General features: G+C 41.0%; 1 protein-coding gene across 2 annotated transcripts in view; it reads right to left on the minus strand.

Moving 5' to 3' along the window:
- Positions 1 to 19,355, minus strand: part of SORCS3 (sortilin related VPS10 domain containing receptor 3) — a 592,738-nt gene that overhangs the window by 131,416 nt on the left and 441,967 nt on the right. For both annotated transcript variants that reach the window (XM_078434806.2, XM_078434805.2), the window contains exon 7: positions 13,400 to 13,518. In XM_078434806.2, the coding sequence (XP_078290932.2) occupies positions 13,400 to 13,518 (119 nt within the window). The remainder of the gene's footprint in view (positions 1 to 13,399; positions 13,519 to 19,355) is intronic.

The following is a 19,355-nucleotide window of genomic DNA, read 5'->3' on the forward strand; positions in this document are numbered from 1 at the left end:
CTGAAGCACACATTGTCAAAGAAGCAAGGGTGAATGTGCTTCCAGAACGAAGCAGCAGCCAAGAGACCCCAGTGCTGCAGACGGGTCAACTAAGTTAATTATCAAGAGGTGTTGTCTAGATATAATTCAGAGACATCTTTGATGAACTTGGCAAAAGTAATTTCAATGGAGTGGACAAGGAGCAAGTCAGTCTCAAGTGGGTTAAAGAGAAGGAAATGAAAAAACGGGACAATGAATATAGATAGCTCTTAAGAAATCTGCTTGCAAATGAAAGATGGGACATTTATAGACAGCAACATGGGATTCAAAGAAAGTTTTCTTGTTTTTTTTTTAATTTAAGGATAGTAGATATTTAAAAATATTTAAATACTGATGGGAAGTCTGAAACAGGAAGGAATATTGAAGAGATAGGGGAAGAAGGATAATGGGTAAAGCCAGGTCCCTGAGAAGTCAGAAGGGATGGGATTGGGCGTTTGGATTGAGAAATTTTATATAGGCATGAAGAGGATTCTTTTTACTTTTCTTGGATAGTTCGATCTATCCACATACTAGATACATAGTAAGGACTCCATAAATTTGAGGGTTTTTTTTTTTTTTTTTAGTTTCTTTGAGTTGGGTTCCATCTGCCTTGAAATGTAGAGCCTGAGACCAGGGCTTCTTTGCAGGTAGTACTTGTTATTTTCTGTGGGAGGCTCTTTTGTCTGTTTGTTTGCTTGAGTTTGAGAAATGATCCTAGGGAACAGATGTGGCAGAACTAGAGAGTGGAAAACAAGGAGGGAGAAAAAGCCGTCCCAGGGAGTGTCACTCAACTGGTTATTACTATAAGTAACTGGGGCCCAACCCCACTGGGGACACTCTAAAGACCCCTAGAGAACGAGGCTCAGTATCGCCCTCCTGACACAGGAAGAGAGGAGTGAGTGTCCACTGGCTCCTGACTCCTATCAGTCTAATTGTCCAGGAGGGTCTTGACACCTTTGCACCTCAAGGCTTGTACCTGCATCAGGATGGCTAAGGGGTCTCTCATAAGTACCCCATTTAGGGAGGAATCAGCCCGGAACAAAAAGCAAGAGGTTCACAGTGCAGCTGAGGCAAGGTGACATCAGGCCACCTGTGTGCACAGCTAGCTGCGGAGCAAACAGGAGCCAGAAGGACGTGAGATAGGACCTTTGCGATGCCCAGCACGAAGATCAACTAAGCATCATGACCTTCACAATGAGGTTGCTCATTTGTTTTTGTACATGGAAGCATTTCAAATACTAACAGCAACTTTTACATCAAGCCACTAAAATCATTGCCTGTACAGGAGACACATCCCAGCAACATGCTATTTAAGGATCTTCCATTAGCGCTGGCTGTTGAAAACAACTCACTTAAGATTCTGAAAGCGCTTCAAGAATATTCACCTGAAGATGTCTTTATTGAATTTCTTTTGAAGATGGTGTCTGCAACTCTTTCATTTTCCTTTAAACTCCTGTGTTGTAAATGTGTCCCTAATGATGAGATTGCTATTTATTTAACATTCAAATCTCTCCCATTAAGGCCAAATTAACATCATTTAAAATATTGCCAAATAGTTTTTCTTTGAATAATTACACTCTATTAATTTCTGCCTCAGGGCTTTTTTTTTTTTTTTTCTTTCAGAAAGATAACTCTAGAGTGGCCATGTCAGAGAGGCTTTTCTACCTCCCACAGTGGTGCCTAAACCAGGTTCTTAAACAACTATCAAAACCCAGGGGAGCTGGGGGCAAACATGCTACAAGAAGGTACTCAAGAGTCTGGCAAGATAATTAAACCCCAGAATATCTACAGTTACATAGCTGTCATTAGAAGCTGGTTTCTTTGAAGCACTATGGAAGGTATGTGGGAAGATTCTATCATGCACATATGTTGAAACATGAGTTGAATCCATGAATAACTACCAAATGAATTTGGGGAAAAGATTTATGAATCTTCTATATGACAGGCTTATAAAAACTCTTAAATGAGAATGTGCATACACAAACGTAGCGAGTCTGATTTTTGCATGCGGATTAATCTCTTGATCCTTGCGTTTTATAGGGTTCCGTAGTTTTCAAAGCATATCAAAGCCATTATTATCTCCCTTGATCCTCACAAAAACCTTCCAATTCAGGCAGGGCCAGGGGCATCATTCCATTCTCCAGAAATGAGAAGATGAGCGTTCTGAAAGTCCAAATGAGTTGCCCAGTGTTCCCTGGCTGGTAAGGTGGCAGAGCCCCGACTACAACCCAGGTGTTCAAGTTCAGGGTCCTCTGCCCCACATCAAACCACAGGCTACTTGAATCATAAACTGTCTGAGAGCAGGAACAATGCCTTCTTCCTCTGCCACGCTCCAGTGTACCTGGCATACATCAAGGACCTCAAGAAGCATCTGTTACCTAGCTACTAGTACTTGTTAATTGCTAATACTTCTAGAACATCTTTTCAACTCTTCACAACAGCAACTTGTGTCCAAATTGCTGACTGGCTTCACTGTAGCCCTGGAGTTATCCTAGGACTTCTTTTCTGCGTGCCATTGATCCACACACAGAATTCCTTGCTGTAGGGGGGCCTTCTCTCCTGACTACACCCACACATTACCAGGAGTTGAAAGTGTGGATCTCCACACTGACACTGGTCTAGTTGTGGACGTTGAGAAGGATTTGGCAGAGTTGGGATGACCTTCCCTTTGAATTTTCTGCTTTATCTACACCTCTAGAAGATGTACCGTGTGTGTATGTTAATTATGGATCGGTCAGTGTTTTCTCTTGTGTTTTAGATATCTGTATTAGAACTGGGTTTTTCCCCCCACAACTGCACTCACAATAAAACTTTATTCAATGAGTAAATGAATCCTCATTACACTGAAGGCCACCTCCCATGCCATGAAGGGAGGATGAGGCCAGGCTTTGCATAGTTCAGTAAAGACACACAAATCTCTTACAATGGCTTATTAGGGCTCTGTTCCTGTTTCTTCATCATACCTCCTAATAGCCAGGGTATCAATCCTATCACTGAAGGGATTTTACTGCTATCACTGCTGAACTACCTATTTTCCAGGATAATCATTAGAAAAGCTACTCCATAAGGAGAAAAGACAGGATTTCCAACCTTCTTGGCTCAGAACACAGAAACCAACTTATCTCTCTCCCCCTGCCCCTACGAGGAAAGCCGATTTCTCTTTTATCCATGTGGAACGGAGGCATTTCAGGCAGACGCTTTCCCATTAAAACAAGGGCTCTTCTGGGAAGGATTAGCTCCTTCTGATTTCACTATGAAACCCCAGGCCCCCAGGCCCCCTGCACAGAAAAGGCATTGACAGATTAACAAATTTCACAGTGTTCTGTACATCTTCAGCTCGGCTGAAAGCTGGAGATCAAACACTAGGCCCCCTCAAGCAAAACCATCAAGATGATTATCTTTACCTCTTTGTCAATAGAAAAATAAAAGGTGAGGCAGAACCTTCGGGGTCTCTTCTGAACTGTAGGAGCCACATGAGTAGTATAGGGACCCTTCAACGACACACAAGATACAGATCAAAAATAATCATGTTGAAAAAAAAAGAAAGAAAGAAATGACTGGGCACGAGGAGCTTTCCTTTAGGAGGTCAAAGTTTTTTAAGGGTGAATTTTTTAATGCAAAATTAATGGGAAGTTTATTATGAAGTAGTTACCTGGGTTTTTGGTTATTAACTTTACTCTCAAATGTGTGCATATACATTTGTATATGACTCACTAATGGGTAAACAATTATGCCTTAAACACACACATAACATTTATTAATCTGCAGAGAAAGGAAATGGACCCATGTCACATGAATCCCGAATGGTTCGGTTGTCCACACCCAAAAAGCCTGACCTGTGACCCATGGAACCAACAGTGCTACAAAAAGTTGGCAATTTCAAACATTTCTTAGCAGCAGATTGCTTTCATCAGATGCAAAAAGTATTAAGAACCCTGGCATACAGAACAAACAAAAGCTGAGGTGTGCTATTTAAGGAGGGGGTAAGAGGGCCAGATACCCTCTTCCATTTTTCCATAGCTCCTGAGACAAGTTACCTAAGACTCCATGTAAAAACTGCCAAGAACCACATTTAGCAGGGGGCGGAGGGGGGGCGCCAGAAAGAGTGAAGGGGATGGACTGGCGTCCTTTTCCGTAAGATTCTTCCTCAGGTGTATGTCTCTGGTGGCACTAAAACGAAATAAAAGATACCAATACTCTACAAAACTAGAAAATCCAAGTGAATAGACAGACCCCTTAAAGTTATGAAAAACCAAAGCCACCAAAGTCCTTTATGCTCCTCCTATTGTTATGTAGCTGCTCCAACTGCAGACAAAGAAAATAATGTGGCTGTACAAGGCTCCCCTTTGAGACCCCAACTGTGGAGTGACAGCAAGCATCTCTCAGAAAAGACACAGTTCTCAATGTCCAGCTCTACCTTAGCGGTACTCCCGAGAGAGGTCACCCATGAGGGGGCGTGCTGGACCCAAGCCTCCCTGCACTACAGCTTTTGAGATCATTCTTTTCAGTAGCTTTTGCTGGCAGGGTCGGCAGAATGCCACCTACCCTGATGGCCTGATGCCCTGCTCCCATATAAACCTGTGGGTTTAAACCCTGGAGTGAGAAGCTACTGCTGCTCTGAGGAGTTTCTGCTCTCCCAAAAGCCTTCTGCGGCAGCTTTACTTCCATGAACAGAATGAGGCGTCTTTGCCTTCTCCTTGCTTCTGAGATAGACATTAGGCACTGCAGTCCAAATCTTGCCTTCCCCACAAAGCCTTTCCTGATGCCCATTTCAATTTTCAAAACCCATCCCCTGCAAGAAAGATTCAAAACTCGCACTGATTTCAGACATTTCTCTGAGGTGGCTTCCAATAATTAAAACAAAAGCAATAAGCCATAACGACAGATAAACAGATAAAGGAAAGCAGCCACATAAACACAAATGGTCAGCAGTGGAGGAGAAAAGGAAGAATAATAACACACAATTTGATGCAGGGAAGCTGCTATAATTGACACAAAACTTAGTTGTGAGCTTTTTAGCACTACAAAGAGGGAAATGCGCAATTACCTAGATTTAATGAAAGGGAACAGAAAAGGTTCACCTCCCCAGGACTGTCCTACCTGACAGTCCTGCCACTTCACTCCCTCCCATAACTACACCTATCCTTGGACAAAGAGATCCCCAGGCATTGTTTTCTCTTACTTTCTTAACTTCATTCTTGCCTCCCTTCTGCCTGGAATGCTCTTTTGCCTTCACTTACCCAGCTGGTACTCCTAGTCTCCCTTGCTGGAAAGCTTGCACAGACCCTCCTTCCGAAGCTCCCCCCACTTGCTTTAAGAGCAACATGTGCTTTGCACTAACACAGCTCTCATCATGCTACATAATAATTGTTTAGCTGTCTGTGTTCCCCACTGGGCTGATTGTATTTTAATACATTTAAATGAATGAATATGAAAAGGGTACTGAATAACATAATGGATAATTGTTGGACAGCAGTTTTATAAAAATGCAGAGACATCCTACATACGGTCATTTCTCGTGCAGTGAACAATTGGCAATTACCCAAAGTTGTCTCATATTGTTAGTTGGGGAAACAAGATTCCCTTGCTTTAAAAAGATAACTAACCGCATTCCCTGAGAATAAGGACGGTGTCTTATCTTCTCAGTTCAGTTCAGTTCAATAAACATTTATTGAGTACCAGTCATTATGCTAAGTGCAGGAGAAACAATGATGAATAAGACATAGTCTTGTTCCTCTTAAAGTTTACAGACCTGGCTGGGGAGACATAACACACGTGGATAAGTAGTCAGCAAAGGGGCTTGGTCCAATCCTGATCAAGGATGCCAGGGAAGACTTTCTACAGGCAGCAACGCATAAGATGAATCTAGGGATAAGTTTGTCCAGTAAAGGGACATTCCAAGCAGGTGGGGAAACGCAAGAAAGGCACGTTAGGCAACAAATGACATGATGTGTGTATGGAGACCAAACAGGTTTATCGTTTATGGGAGGGGAAAATATAACCAGGAAGGTATATGGGGATTCCCATGAAGCTAATGGAGTATGCAGGATCCAGATCGTACAGGGCCTTGTAGACAATGTTAAGGAAATTAGATTTTAACCTATAGGTGATGAGCAGCCACTGAAGACAGGAACATTGATTTTTGTTGTAAATAAATTACTTTGAAAGTAGTGTTGTGAATGGATTGGGGGTGGGGGTTGCTGGTCTCGGAATGAGAAAATCAGTTTGCAAGCTTTTGTGACATTTCAGAAAATACATAATTAAGGTTTATAAATGGTTTTAAATAGCCAAGTAATAATGGTGCTTCCCTTTTCCTCTCATAAATCACCCTAGAGCAACAAGGAAAACAAGAAATAAAAATACAAACTCAATACTCAATGAAAATATAACCCTGAAACACAATATATGTGGAAGCCAAATTCAGTGAAGAACAAACAGAGTACCGACAGGCACCAGGGCAAAAATGCCTACAGCTACAAATCTTAGATCAAGCTAGAGAAATAGCATTCTCCAAAGATGACATTTCCCAAGGAGCAAAACTAACAATCAATTATTTGGAACCTAGGGACTGTGGCCCAGGAAGTGGCAGTTTATTTATTCTTAGAGCTGACTAATGACAAGAAGCTGGAGAGGTGTGGCTGGATGAAGAAGCAGCCAGGTGGTTTTACCTTTTGTAAAGAACTCATTCACAGACAAACTATCTTTAGTTATATGGAACCTCACTGAGAAACAAAGAAGAGTCTTGTTAAGCTGAAAGAGTTCTGGTCTGTCACCAAGAAGAATCTCCTCAAATAGTCCAGAAGAGCTCATGTCATAAAAAAAATGAATAATGGTTAAAAACCTAAAGATAAAATAAAATAGTGCAGGGATTATAAAATACTATGGCAAAATGAGAGAGAAAGGGACAGAAAAAACAGCAGACTCAGAAAAAAAAATCTGCTTCCAGGAAGCAAATGAAAATTGTGCCCATACTGCTATGATTAAAAATAGCCTGTATGATGAGGAGATTACCTCTGTAAGAGAAGACTTCAAAGTAGAAATACAAGAGCTAAGAATAGATACGTTGGGACAACAAAAGTGATAAAATATAAGCTGGCAAAGTTCAGAAAATAAGTTCAACAAGAGCAGCAAAAAAATATAAAAAAGAGCCTGGACACTGCCAAATACTTGTTCAGGGATAATGTGGGTAAGACTTTCCAGTATTTTTTTTAATGTTTATTTATTATTGAGAGACAGAGAGAGACAGAGCATGAGCAGGGGAGGGGCAGAGAGAGAGAAGGAGACACACAATCTGAAGCAGGTTCTAGGCTCTGAGCTGGCAGCACAGAGCTTGATGCAGGGCTCAAACTCACAAACTGTGAGATCATGACCTGAGCCAAAGTCAGACACTTAACTGACTGAGCCACCCAGGTGCCCTTTTTTTTTTTTTTTTTTTTTTTTAATATCACTTTGCTCGGTGAGTTAAAACTGATTAGAAGGGGAAAAAAAATAATGACTCTCCTTTGATTTTCCTGTCTACTGCACACATCCTAAATGTCCTGGAGAAAGAGAACCAAAATAATTAAAGTGAAATAAAATATATGTTTCAAAATATAAGCAACTGAAAGTTCTGAGATATTAAAAAGGAAGGAGAAATTGAACCAACTGAATGAGACTTACATTTCAGGAAAAGAAACTCACACAGTATGATCAACCACAGAACATACATTAACAAAGCAAATGGTATTAAAAATACATATTTTTAAAAAGGACTTTTAGGTATCAAGGGGGAAAAATTAAGATACCCAAAAGGGAAATATCAGACTGGCCTGACACAGTAACATTCAGTAAGTTAATGGAGCAAAGTTATCATGGAAAGCAAATGATACATGCATTTTATAGCTTAAAAAAGGAAATTAAACCTAAAGAGGGAAACTGTTTACAACATTCAAGAATTCACCTTTTTTGTGGGATGCCTGGGTGGCTAAGTCAGTTAAGCATCTGACTCTTGATTTTGTCTCAGGTTATGGTCTCACTGTTCATGAGATGGAGCCCCACATTGGGCTCTGTGTTGTCAGCTGCTTGGGATTCTCTCTTTCCCTCTCTCTCTGCCCCTCCCCTTCTCACACTTTCTCTCTCTCTCCCTCTTTCTCTCTCTCTCTTTCTCTCTCACAAAATAAATAAACATTTTTTAAAAAGAATTTACCTTTCTTGAAGACATTACTAAAGGACAAATTTCAGGGGCACCTGGGTGGCTCAGTCAATTAAGTGTCCGACTTCGGCTCAGGTTTGAGTTGCAGCCCCACATTGGGCTCTGTGCTGACAGCTAAGAGCCTGGAGCCTGCTTCAGATTTTGTCTCTCTCTCTCTCTCTGCCACTGCCCTTCTCATGCTCTCTCTCTCTCTCTCTCTCGCTCTCTCTCTCAAAAATTAATTTAAAAAATTTAAAAAAAAAAGAAAAACTGAAGGACAAACTTCAGACAACCAAGAAAAAAAATGCAAAAACTACAGAAAAGAACTAGATTTACCCATATAACTAAGATCAAAATAAATGCAGGAATGATCATTCACAGCAGAATGTAAATGCTCTGAATGATTTAATTAACAAAACTAGAATTGGATACAGGTCATAAACACAGGCTAGTTTTTTCTACCTTTGTTCAACAGTACTTCGTAAAATATTTAAGTCTAAGAGAATTATATTTGAAGATAGAAAAGCAAACAAAGAGATAATATGACCAACCCAAAACAGGTGGTGAAGGAATCTAAGAGAGAGGGGAGGAAAGATAAATGTATGGAAATTGTATCACGGCTCACAAAAGGAAATCAATAGATATTATCCAGAAATAGAAGATTTGCTGTTATATTCATAAAGCTAAGTAGCTAGAACAAATATTCAAAATTATCAAAGAAACCCAGAGGCAGGAAAGCAGGAAAAGAGATCATATAATGACTTTTTTAAAAAAGAAGCAATTTTAACTGAAAGCTAAGCATACACTGTCAGAAATAAGACACATCTATCATACTGATCAATGCATAAGGCCAAACTCACCTATGATAAGGAAAGGACTCATTAAATACTGATGGCCAAACAATACACAAATATACCTTCAGTATGAGCAGCGGTTCATATGTAACCCACTCACATTCTTTTACCTTATTTTAAATTTAGCCAATTGATAGTTGCAAATGATAGCATTTAATCTGTGTTTGGTGGTTGATGAAATTCCATGCTTTTCTCAAGAGTATTGGCCTTTTGCATTATTTGGGGCATTGTTATTCCATTGCTTCCCATCTCTCTCATAGTTTTCTTTTTAAAAATCTGAAAACAGCCTTCAAGGTCCTGGAATCTAATACCCTTGGTCTTTCTGTGGTTATCTCTAAACTCTGTTTCTAGGTCTCATTTACTCCCTCCTTCTCATCTCCCTAATATTAGAATGCCCTCTGCCCTAGTCTATGAATTCCTTCTCTTTTCTGTCTATATTTATTCCCTTGATGACTTCAATTTTGCAACTCAAAAGTGACATCAACATGCTGACATGCTTCCAACTTATATCCTCAGCCCTGGTTTTCCCAACACCTCTGCTCCTAAAGCCAGCCTCAAATCTCTACCTGTTCCCAACACATCGCCATGTGGGGCTCAAGAAAGTACAGGGCCTAACACACCTGGCCCCACGTGCCCATCTGACTGCTGACTCCTGCCACCCTCTTCTGGTTCACCACTCACCGAATGAGACTTTTTCAGGTCATCTTAAAAAAAAAAAAAAATAGTAGTATCTACAGATGTCTAACATTCACATTCCTCATTAATTTTCATCTAAAACATTATCATCATCTAATATATTTGGTAGATAGATGAATAGATGATAGCACAAGATAGAAAGATAGAGAGCAACATTTACAGAGCACTGTTTTTGTGTTTTACAAATGTAATTAACAAACAGAATCTGCCCAGCAACCAATAAAATAAGTACTCAATTGTCCTCTTTTTACAGATAAGTCAAATGAAGTATAGCTCAAGACCACCCAGCTAAAGTGTGGCCTGCCAAGGCTGGGATAAATGCTGGCCATTGGACTCAAAACCACAGCATCTCAACCACTAATGTTTCACAGGCTTTTCATACCTATGTATATATGGATGTATATATTATATACATATTTTCCCATGTCTTCCACTGGAATATAAATACCACTTGGGCAGGAATTTTATTATGTTCACTGTCTTAACCCCAGCTCCTAGAACAGGGGCCTGAAATGTAGCAGGCTGTCAATAAAATTTTATTGACTAACGGGAACTCCTATCTCTTTCAAACAAAATAAAAATTGATGCTTATCAAAGAAAAAACTTTTGCTGGCTTGCAGCATAATAATAATAAAAAGATACTTCAGAATAGTTAGGGAAAAAATCTGGATGTCTGCCGGCAGAGTTACAGAAAACTTTATGCAATAAAAGGAAAAATGAATTTTAAAAAATCTGAACATTTAAAATTCTAAGTCATGTTTCCCAGAAATGGTCCTGTCATGTTCATCATTATATGCAGTATTAGCATTAAGGAAAGGGCAATAAGATTGGTAAATTCATAAATCATCTCTGTGCTTCTACCTTGAAAAATTAAATAGAGATAAAGAAATAATAAAGCCTTAAACTGGGACCATGGGAATGGAATGAAAAACAAAAAACCATCTGAGACTAAGGGTGATATTAGCAGGGACCTGGATTCACTGAATTTGTTGTCATAGACAGATTTACAGGTTTCTACCTTGAGTGACCAGGTAGAGGGTAATGCCACCAATGCCTCAGTATCAAGGTGGACATGTTGATTTTATTCTAGCTGTGGAACGAACATCCAAGTTGAGATATCAAGATGACTATTCGACAAGAAGGTCTGCTTTCCAGGGCAGAGGTTATAGCTCCCTGGCTTGAGATTCATCAGAACATGGAGATAGTACTTAAGACCCAAGACGGTATATACTGGGTGCAAAGAGAAGCAGGCCAAGGGCAAGAGTTAGGGAGAGCCAGAGTCACACCTAATACTTTGTTGACTTTAATTTGCATTGTATGTGTTCAATAAATATTCATGAATAAGGCAATAATAGTGCTAATGACCTGCCAAGATTTAGACAAAAATATTCTGAGATTCTGGCTTTTACGCAAACTTAGACACAGGGATTTTCTGGAGCCACACAGACCTCTCTTTCCCTCCCTTTTTCAAGCTGGTTTTTGAGTGGATGGCTACATGTCCTGTGTTTCAGACCTCAAAAGTCTACACAACTGATTTTTAAAAAGAAGTGACTCCTACATCTACAATCTATCAGTAAGACAAGTAGTCACTGAGCACCCTGGATTTTCAAAGGCTTTCTGTTAGGGCCAAGGATGAGGAGAAAAATTTGTGTATAAACTATTGTCCCTATCCTCAGATAGTATAAAATGCAATTTGGAAAGACGAAGACAAATCCACTAATATTTAAGTAACAATTCCTAATAGCCCATGTGCTAAGGGAATAGCAGACAAGAACAGCTGTAGTGGTTCAGAGGAAGAGAGGCATACCCAGCTCCTGGGAAACGGGGCTAATCTGGACCAAAGAAACAGGAGTGAGGCAGAGAAAGTCATTCAGGTGCATAGGTCTGAGTAAACTCAGGAGAGTCTAAAGATCAAGGTTCCTATAGGAAACAGCCTGCAAACACAACTGGCAGCAGAAGGGTGGGAAAGCAGAGTGGGAGAAATCAAAGCTGCTCTCAAAGGTCAAGTATGATTACACACACTCATAGACAGACACACACACACACACACACTGTAAGTCATTCTGGAGCAGAAGCATCACCTTTTCTTTTTCCTCATTTTTGTTCTTCTTTGCATCTCCTTCCAGTGAAACTCAACACCTAAAACAAGGCTTCCCTTTCCTGCCTAAAAATGTGAGTCACACCTAGTTTTCTCTGTGAGTCAGAGCTCTTGGGAGTGAAGGATTTCTGGACTCAGGACATATCAGGGTGTGGTCAGCACTGTAAAGGGAGGGCAAGATTTAGGGAGCTCTACATTTTTCTAGAAAGAAAATCCTAGAGATGCTTCATTTCTTGGGGATTCTCACTCCCAAATGAGACCGGTCACTTTGTTTTTTTTGTTTGTTTGTTTTGTTTTTTGTTTTTTGTTTTCAGTATATGAAGTTTATTGTCAAATTGGTTTCCATACAACACCCAGTGCTCATCCCAAAAGGTGCCCTCCTCAATACCCATCACCCACCCTCCCCTCCCTCCCACCCCCCATCAACCCTCAGTTTGTTCTCAGTTTTTAACAGTCTCTTATGCTTTGGCTCTCTCCCACTCTAACCTCTTCTTTTTTTTTTTTTTTCCTTCCCCTCCCCATGGGTTTCTGTTAAGTTTCTCAGGATCCACATAAGAGTGAAAACATATGGTATCTGTCTTTCTCTGTATGGCTTATTTCACTTAGTATCACACTCTCCAGTTCCATCCACGTTGCTACAAAAGGCCATATTTCATTCTTTCTCATTGCCACGTAGTACTCCATTGTGTATATAAACCACAATTTCTTTATCCATTCATCTGTTGATGGACATTTAGGCTCTTTCCATAATTTGGCTATTGTTGAGAGTGCTGCTATAAACATTGGGGTACAAGTGCCCCTATGCATCAGTACTCCTGTATCCCTTGGGTAAATTCCTAGCAGTGCTATTGCTGGGTCATAGGGTAGGTCTATTTTCAATTTTCTGAGGAATCTCCACACTGCTTTCCAGAGTGGCTGCACCAATTTGCATTCCCACCAACAGTGCAAGAGGGTTCCCGTTTCTCCACATCCTCTCCAGCATCTATAGTCTCCTGATTTGTTCATTTTGGCCACTCTGACTGGCGTGAGGTGATATCTGAGTGTGGTTTTGATTTGTATTTCCCTGATAAGGAGCGACGTTGAGCATCTTTTCATGTGCCTGTTGGCCATCCGGATGTCTTCTTTAGAGAAGTGTCTATTCATGTTTTCTGCCCATTTCTTCACTGGGTTATTTGTTTTTCGGGTGTGGAGTTTGAGACTGGTCACTTTGGACAGCAATGGATCATGGCTTTGATAAACTACTGAAAGTCAGATCCATTGGAGATGTGGCTCTAAGAAACTTCCAAGCCCTAGTCCAAATCCTGGTCATTTTAAGACCCTTTTGGTATAATAAAACAGCAACCCAGCTGAGGATTCAGTGGGCCACTAAAGACCCCATCCGTGATACTGACCCATAACATCTTCATCTTTCACCAGAAGTCCTGGATCCCCCAGAGAATGGGTCACCAAAGCAGAGACTCACCCCAGCTCCACGTGTTCACAACCTCGGGAATGCTGCCCTCATTTTCCTGACTTCACCTAAGCACCCCCACCTCTACCACTGAATGCATTTTCTGGACTCACCTGAATGAAGATATATTCATCCTGAACAACCAGGGAACTGATGTCAATGGAGCGGACAAAAGGCCCACTCCGAGTGGTCTCAGCACATTCCTGGATCCTGCAGGTGAGGTAGTGAGCATCTGAAATGGGAGAGCGACACTTAGACGCAAAGAGAAATGGTGACAAAGCTCTCATCAGTACACAAGGCTCTACCCCATGGGATATCAGTGATACAGTTCAAAGCAACGAGATTTCATTCTTGTTCACACAAAATTTGTAATAATTATTAAAAAATGGCAATATCTAGATGAGGCAAAGGAGTGGAAGAAAGTTAATCTTACATCCTACTGACAAAAGGGTAAACTGATATAGATTTTTGGAAGAACCAATTTGAAATATCAGAATTTTAAATGTGCATATATTATACCAGCAATTCTAACGCAAAGAATGTCTTCTGGAGAAACACTCGTATATTTTCCCAAAGAGTCAGGAGCAAAGATGCTCACTGGGGTATTGTTCATAGCAGTGAAAAATCAGAAACAGGCTAAAGGTCCCTGAACATGTCAATGAACTAAGGTACACATATTACAGAATGCTATGCTATAATTAAAAAAATTAACTAGAGGGGTGCCTGGGTGGCTCAGTCACTTAAGCAACCAATTCTTGATTTCGGCTTAGGTCATGAGCTTATAGTTCATGAGTTCAAGTCCTGAATGGGGCTCTGTGCTGTCAGCACAGAGCCTGCTCCAGATCCTCTGTCTCCTCTCTCTAACCCTCCCCCCATCATGTGCACATACTCTCTCTCTCTCAAAACTAAACATTAAAAAATATTAAGTAGATATGGACACATCCACATCCTGATTTCTCTAGAATCCTTGTTCCTTTTCAAATAACCTTTGAAAAAATTATTTGGCAGTATGGTAGTATGATACAATTATGTCCCCCCAAAACCTTGCCTTTATAAATGTATAGGTTTGTGCCACAGTGCAAAGAAAAAGTTTTAAAGGAACCCATAAAAATTAGCTATGATTACTTTTGGGTGAAAAGAATGGAAATAGTGTTGAAGTGAGACCTTTCCTTTCCATATTATATACATTTTTATTATTTTTACAATAAGAATGTATTCACCTATTACTTGTATAAAACCTATAAATCCTCTATAATTACTTGTAAAATCTTCGAAAGATCTCAGCAGGTCAAGAGCCCCTCTAGCAAACCAGGAACATGACAGCAGAAGCTGTTGCTCAATAGGAAAATCTCTGACTCTAAAATGCATCCCAATTATGACCATAGGGTCATCCAAGAAAGATAATTTATTCAGTTATTTGTTACTGGGGAAAAAACTACAGGTAAGTCTCTGTAAAGAAACCTGTGTATATATGTGCTTTTATTTTATTTTTTTTAAATGTTTATTTATTTATTTTTGAGATGGTGGGGAGGGGCAACGAGGGCGGGAAAGAGAGAGAATCCCAGGTAGGCTCCGTGCTGTGAGCACAGAGCCCAATGCAGGGCCCAAACCCACAAACCATGAGATCATGACCTGAGCCAAAACCAAGAGTCAGACACTTAACTGACTGAGCCACCCAGGTGTCCCCGTACATTTGCTTTCAAAATGGTTATAATTGGGGGACCTGGGTGGCTCAGTCGCTTAAGCAACCGACCTTGGCTCAGAACATGATCTTGTGATTTGTGAGTTGGAGCCCTGCATCGGGCTCTGTGCTGACAGCTCAGAGCCTGGAGCCTGCTTTGGATTCCATATCTCCCTCTCTCTCTCTACCCCTCCCCTGCTCACACACTGTCTCTGTCTCCCAAGAATAAATACACATTAAAAAAAACTAAATAAATAATAAAGTGGTTATAACTGAATAGTACTTGAAAGTAGTAAGTGGGGAAAATGAGAAGTAGGAGTGATTTCAGTATTATAAGTTGAGAAGTCTTTGTTATCACCTAAAACCATGTTCATTACTACATGTATCTAATGCAATTGCTCCCTTGAATGTGTGCACAGGTGTCACGGGTGACAGGGAAGGGGAGCCTGCAGGCAGCCGAGATAAAGGCAAACAGGTTAAATAAGAAAAAAGCTAATTGAGTTAAAACATGAATACGTTTAATTATCCCTGTTTATCTTTTTTTTTTTTTAAGTTTATTTATTTACTTTGAGAGAAGGAGTGCATGAGCAGGGGAGGAGCAGAGAGAGAGGGTGACCAAGAATCCCAAGCAGGCTCTGCACGGTCAGCACAGAGCCTGACATGGGGCTCAGTCTCATGAAGCGTGAGATCATGACCTGAGCCGCCATCAAAAGTTGGACGCTTAACAGACTGAGCCACCCAGGCACCCCTCCCTGTTTATCGTTAATTAACTAATTTACTGATGGCTTCAACAAGTGTTTCTGGTGTGTGAACAATATACTGGGTATTGCTTAGGTACGAGGAATACAACAGTGAATGAGACAGAGGTTTTTGATTCAAAAGGACCTGCTGACTAGAAAGGGGCTTACTCATATTATTTGCAGCTAGCTATTCCACACATTTATGTATAAACATGATGCTAATGTAACAAACACATGTGGGTAAGAAATGAATTCATTATGTGCTACATCCCTACTTCCCGAACGTCCATAGCTGAACGAGGCCTATTTGCATTGGTATTCTTAATCCAAACATGTCAAACATAGATCTCATTCTTTCCATCAGCAGTCTTTTCACCCGCCCGTGAGCACAAGCCTCTTAACTTTTCTTTCCTCCATATGCCATGTAATCCAGTTGGTTCCCAGCCCCGACCATCCTGCCTCTGACATGCTTAGTCTCTCCTCTTCTCTCCACAAGCCCTGCCACTTGCCTGGGACAAGTCCTTCTCATCCGTGTGGCCTGTTGCATCCATTTCACGACTAGCCTGCATGTACATGATGGACTGGGAACTGGATGGACCCGAGACAGGGAGCCAGAGTCATCTCTAAAACCTAAACCTGACCTAGTCTCTCCCGGCTTCAAAACAGTTCTGAGTGCCCTGGGACAAAACCCAAACGTCGTTCTATAGAACAGAAGGCTTTTTACAAGAAGCCGAATAAAATCAAGTGCCTAGGGAGGCAGACAAGTAACGTGTAAGAATAAAACGAGCTGGATGAAGATGACAAACAGCAGTTGGCACACGGCCTCGGCGGCTGGGAGCACTCGGGAGCGGTAGGGACTGCAGTGAAATGGCCAACACTTGACTCTTCATGGAGGAGAAGCTCCTCAGTGTCTGTTCATCATTGGCACACAGGAGTAAGGAGTTCTGTGTCTTATAATAAATCTAACTGTCTCTATTTTTTAAATGTGAAATTGCCTGATTTAAAAAAAAAAAAAAAAAAAAGGACAGCTATTCTACATTTAAAATAGGGTGTGGGCCAAATACCATAAAGCCAAACAAAACAAGCCTACATCCAAATATGTCACCTGTTCTGTAATTTGGTCCCTACCTTCCTCTCCAGAGAAGCGACCTTCTTCCCCCTCTTCCCTGCCCCATTAGCAAACCCAGCTTGTTCACCGTTCTGTACATACAGCCTGCCCTTGGACTTCCTCTTTGTCTCTGCACACACAGAAAGCTAAGAATGGCCTGGCTTTCCACTTCTGGGTGTGAGAGCGAGGGAAGGCCGAGAGCACAGGCTGTGCCGAGCAGCACATGGCCTGCCCACCAGGAATACTCTTGGACCCACAAAGCCTTAGTAATTTTCTCCTAGAATAAGGCACTAAAAGCCAGTGAAAAGCTGCAGTAAATACACATAAAGAAACCACAAGTGTTGACATGACAACCTGCTTCCTTCTTGCCAGCCAGTGTCTCAGAAAGCTCCTTACACTGCTAATCAAAGGTACGCACAGGAGGACATCTGCTTATCCCCCGCCCCCCCACAGGCTCATTTTCTACTGTCTGTTTACTATTCACTCTCCCATTTGGACACTTTGGGAAAAAAAAAAAAAAAAGAATCAAGTGTATTCAAGGCCACCCCAAACAAAATCAAAACCTACCTAAACCTTGGCCCACAGCAGGTGAGCTCTTGTGCCAAACTCATCCTACTTCTTGGCTCTCCCCCTGCTTGCTACTGCCCAGCATGGAACGAAAGGTCCAATTTAACAGGAAAGCAGCACTGAAATGAGTTTTTCAAATCCACTTAAAATTCAGGGGACTTGCAGTCTTTAGCTGGACTCATATATTGGAAGTCTCAACGCTCTTTTTTTTCAAACATACAGAGACATGATAGTAAGTGCTAAGGTACCCACTGCCTGGTGAAAACTCAGAATAGAGAAAAAGGGGAGAGTCAATTACCGGGCAGGCCTGGCTACCAGATGGAAGTGACCGAGGGTGACGAGGGACTCAGGATGTCAAAAGTGAGCAGGGGACACCAAGAGCCTCACATTTGCAAAAGTTCTCAGATTCGGGCTTTGGACGTTATCCTGAAATGAAGCTGGGTACAGTCATGGAGATTTAAAGATGAAACTGAAGGGTATTCGTCATTTAACTTGAATCCCAAACTAGGCTTCTAATACCTGTGGCCTTTTTATTTGCTTTTAATAACACCAAACGTCTGATAAGATGGCAGGGGTCCAGAGCTCTTGAGCATAGTGTGGTATTTGAAAGCAAGGCCTCTGAAGCCAGATTGGGCTGTGTTCGAGTCCTGGACCTGTTACTTGCTTATCACCCTTGAGTAAGTAGCACGGCTCTTCATCTGTGAAATACCCGCAAGTTAGTATCTGCCTCCAGGGACTTTCATCAGTATTAAACAAGATTATGTATGAAAAATGCTTAGCATATCATTGGATACATTTTAAAAGACTAATAGATGGTACCTCTTTCTTAATATGAAAAGAGAAGGAAGGGAATTTAACACTCGGCATCTCTCATACCCTCCATTAATAACAAGTAATGTTGTTTGTCTGTGGAGAGTCAAAAGACCCTATCACAGGTCCTACTAGTAAAGTCATATTCCAAATGTATACCCCTGTTTAATTTCTTCAAGTGCTTTGGGTGTGCAGATAACAAAAAAAAAAAAAAAAAATCTGAGCCTCAATAACCAAGGAGGACTTGAAGGAGAAGGCAGCCTTTGTGTGTAGACAAGATGGAGAAGTATATTATGTGAGAAGGAAATTCCTAAAAAGGGAGTGAAAACTGAACCATGGCCTTTTAGGTAGGCAAAGCTCATGGAAGGCACTATATAATCACATGTTAATGGATTAGCTTTGATTAATCCATATTCTTAATCTTTTATTTACTATCCTTTCCTTTGAAATGTTCTCAAATGAAAAATCAGAAAGACCAGATTGAGTGAAGAACTCATTTGGATATCCCTGTAAGAAAATTAGAGAGCGATTTCCCTAGGGGTTGAGAGTCAATCATTACCCTGATGATTAACGTATTTCTAAATGTCAAATGTCTTCCTAATGTATTTTGAAGAGCTGGTGTAGTCACTGTTCCACTTACAAAAGCTAAAAGTCAAAGGCTTTGTTCCCTGCACTGTCAATAGAGGGATCTACTCATTAACGTTAGAAATATCTGGCTCAATTTAACTAGTTCTACTGCTGGAAGACCCTTTAGGGAAGATAAGAACATCTCCCTAGTGAGTCCGGCCTTCACGCCTTCTCACCTAGCAGATATTGGGCTAAAGGTCTCATATAGCAAGAAGGGGTGGTCTCAGACTGACTGATTCATTCCTTTTTGCACTGGGTCAAGGAGTCTAGTGAAGCTTCAAGTGTCAGGCACTCAGAGAACTTCCAGGAACCAGAGAACATTCTCGGAAGAATCACAGACCAGTGAGGAAAATGGGATATTCACAAGTGAACATGCTTGGGGTTTGCGTTGGACAGAGGAAGATCCGAGAACTGGAGAATATAGACAGAGAGTATGAAGGAGATTATCTGACATCCTTAGCATTCTTTTATTCCCAAGGAGATATATTTTTGCCAGGAATTCCGTAAGGCTTAGGGAGGCAGTCTCTAACTTCCCC

The sequence above is a fragment of the Panthera onca genome, chromosome D2, assembly GCF_046562875.1.
Source record: "Panthera onca isolate mPanOnc1 chromosome D2, mPanOnc1 haplotype 2, whole genome shotgun sequence".
In the NCBI taxonomy this organism is placed as follows: domain Eukaryota; kingdom Metazoa; phylum Chordata; class Mammalia; order Carnivora; family Felidae; genus Panthera; species Panthera onca.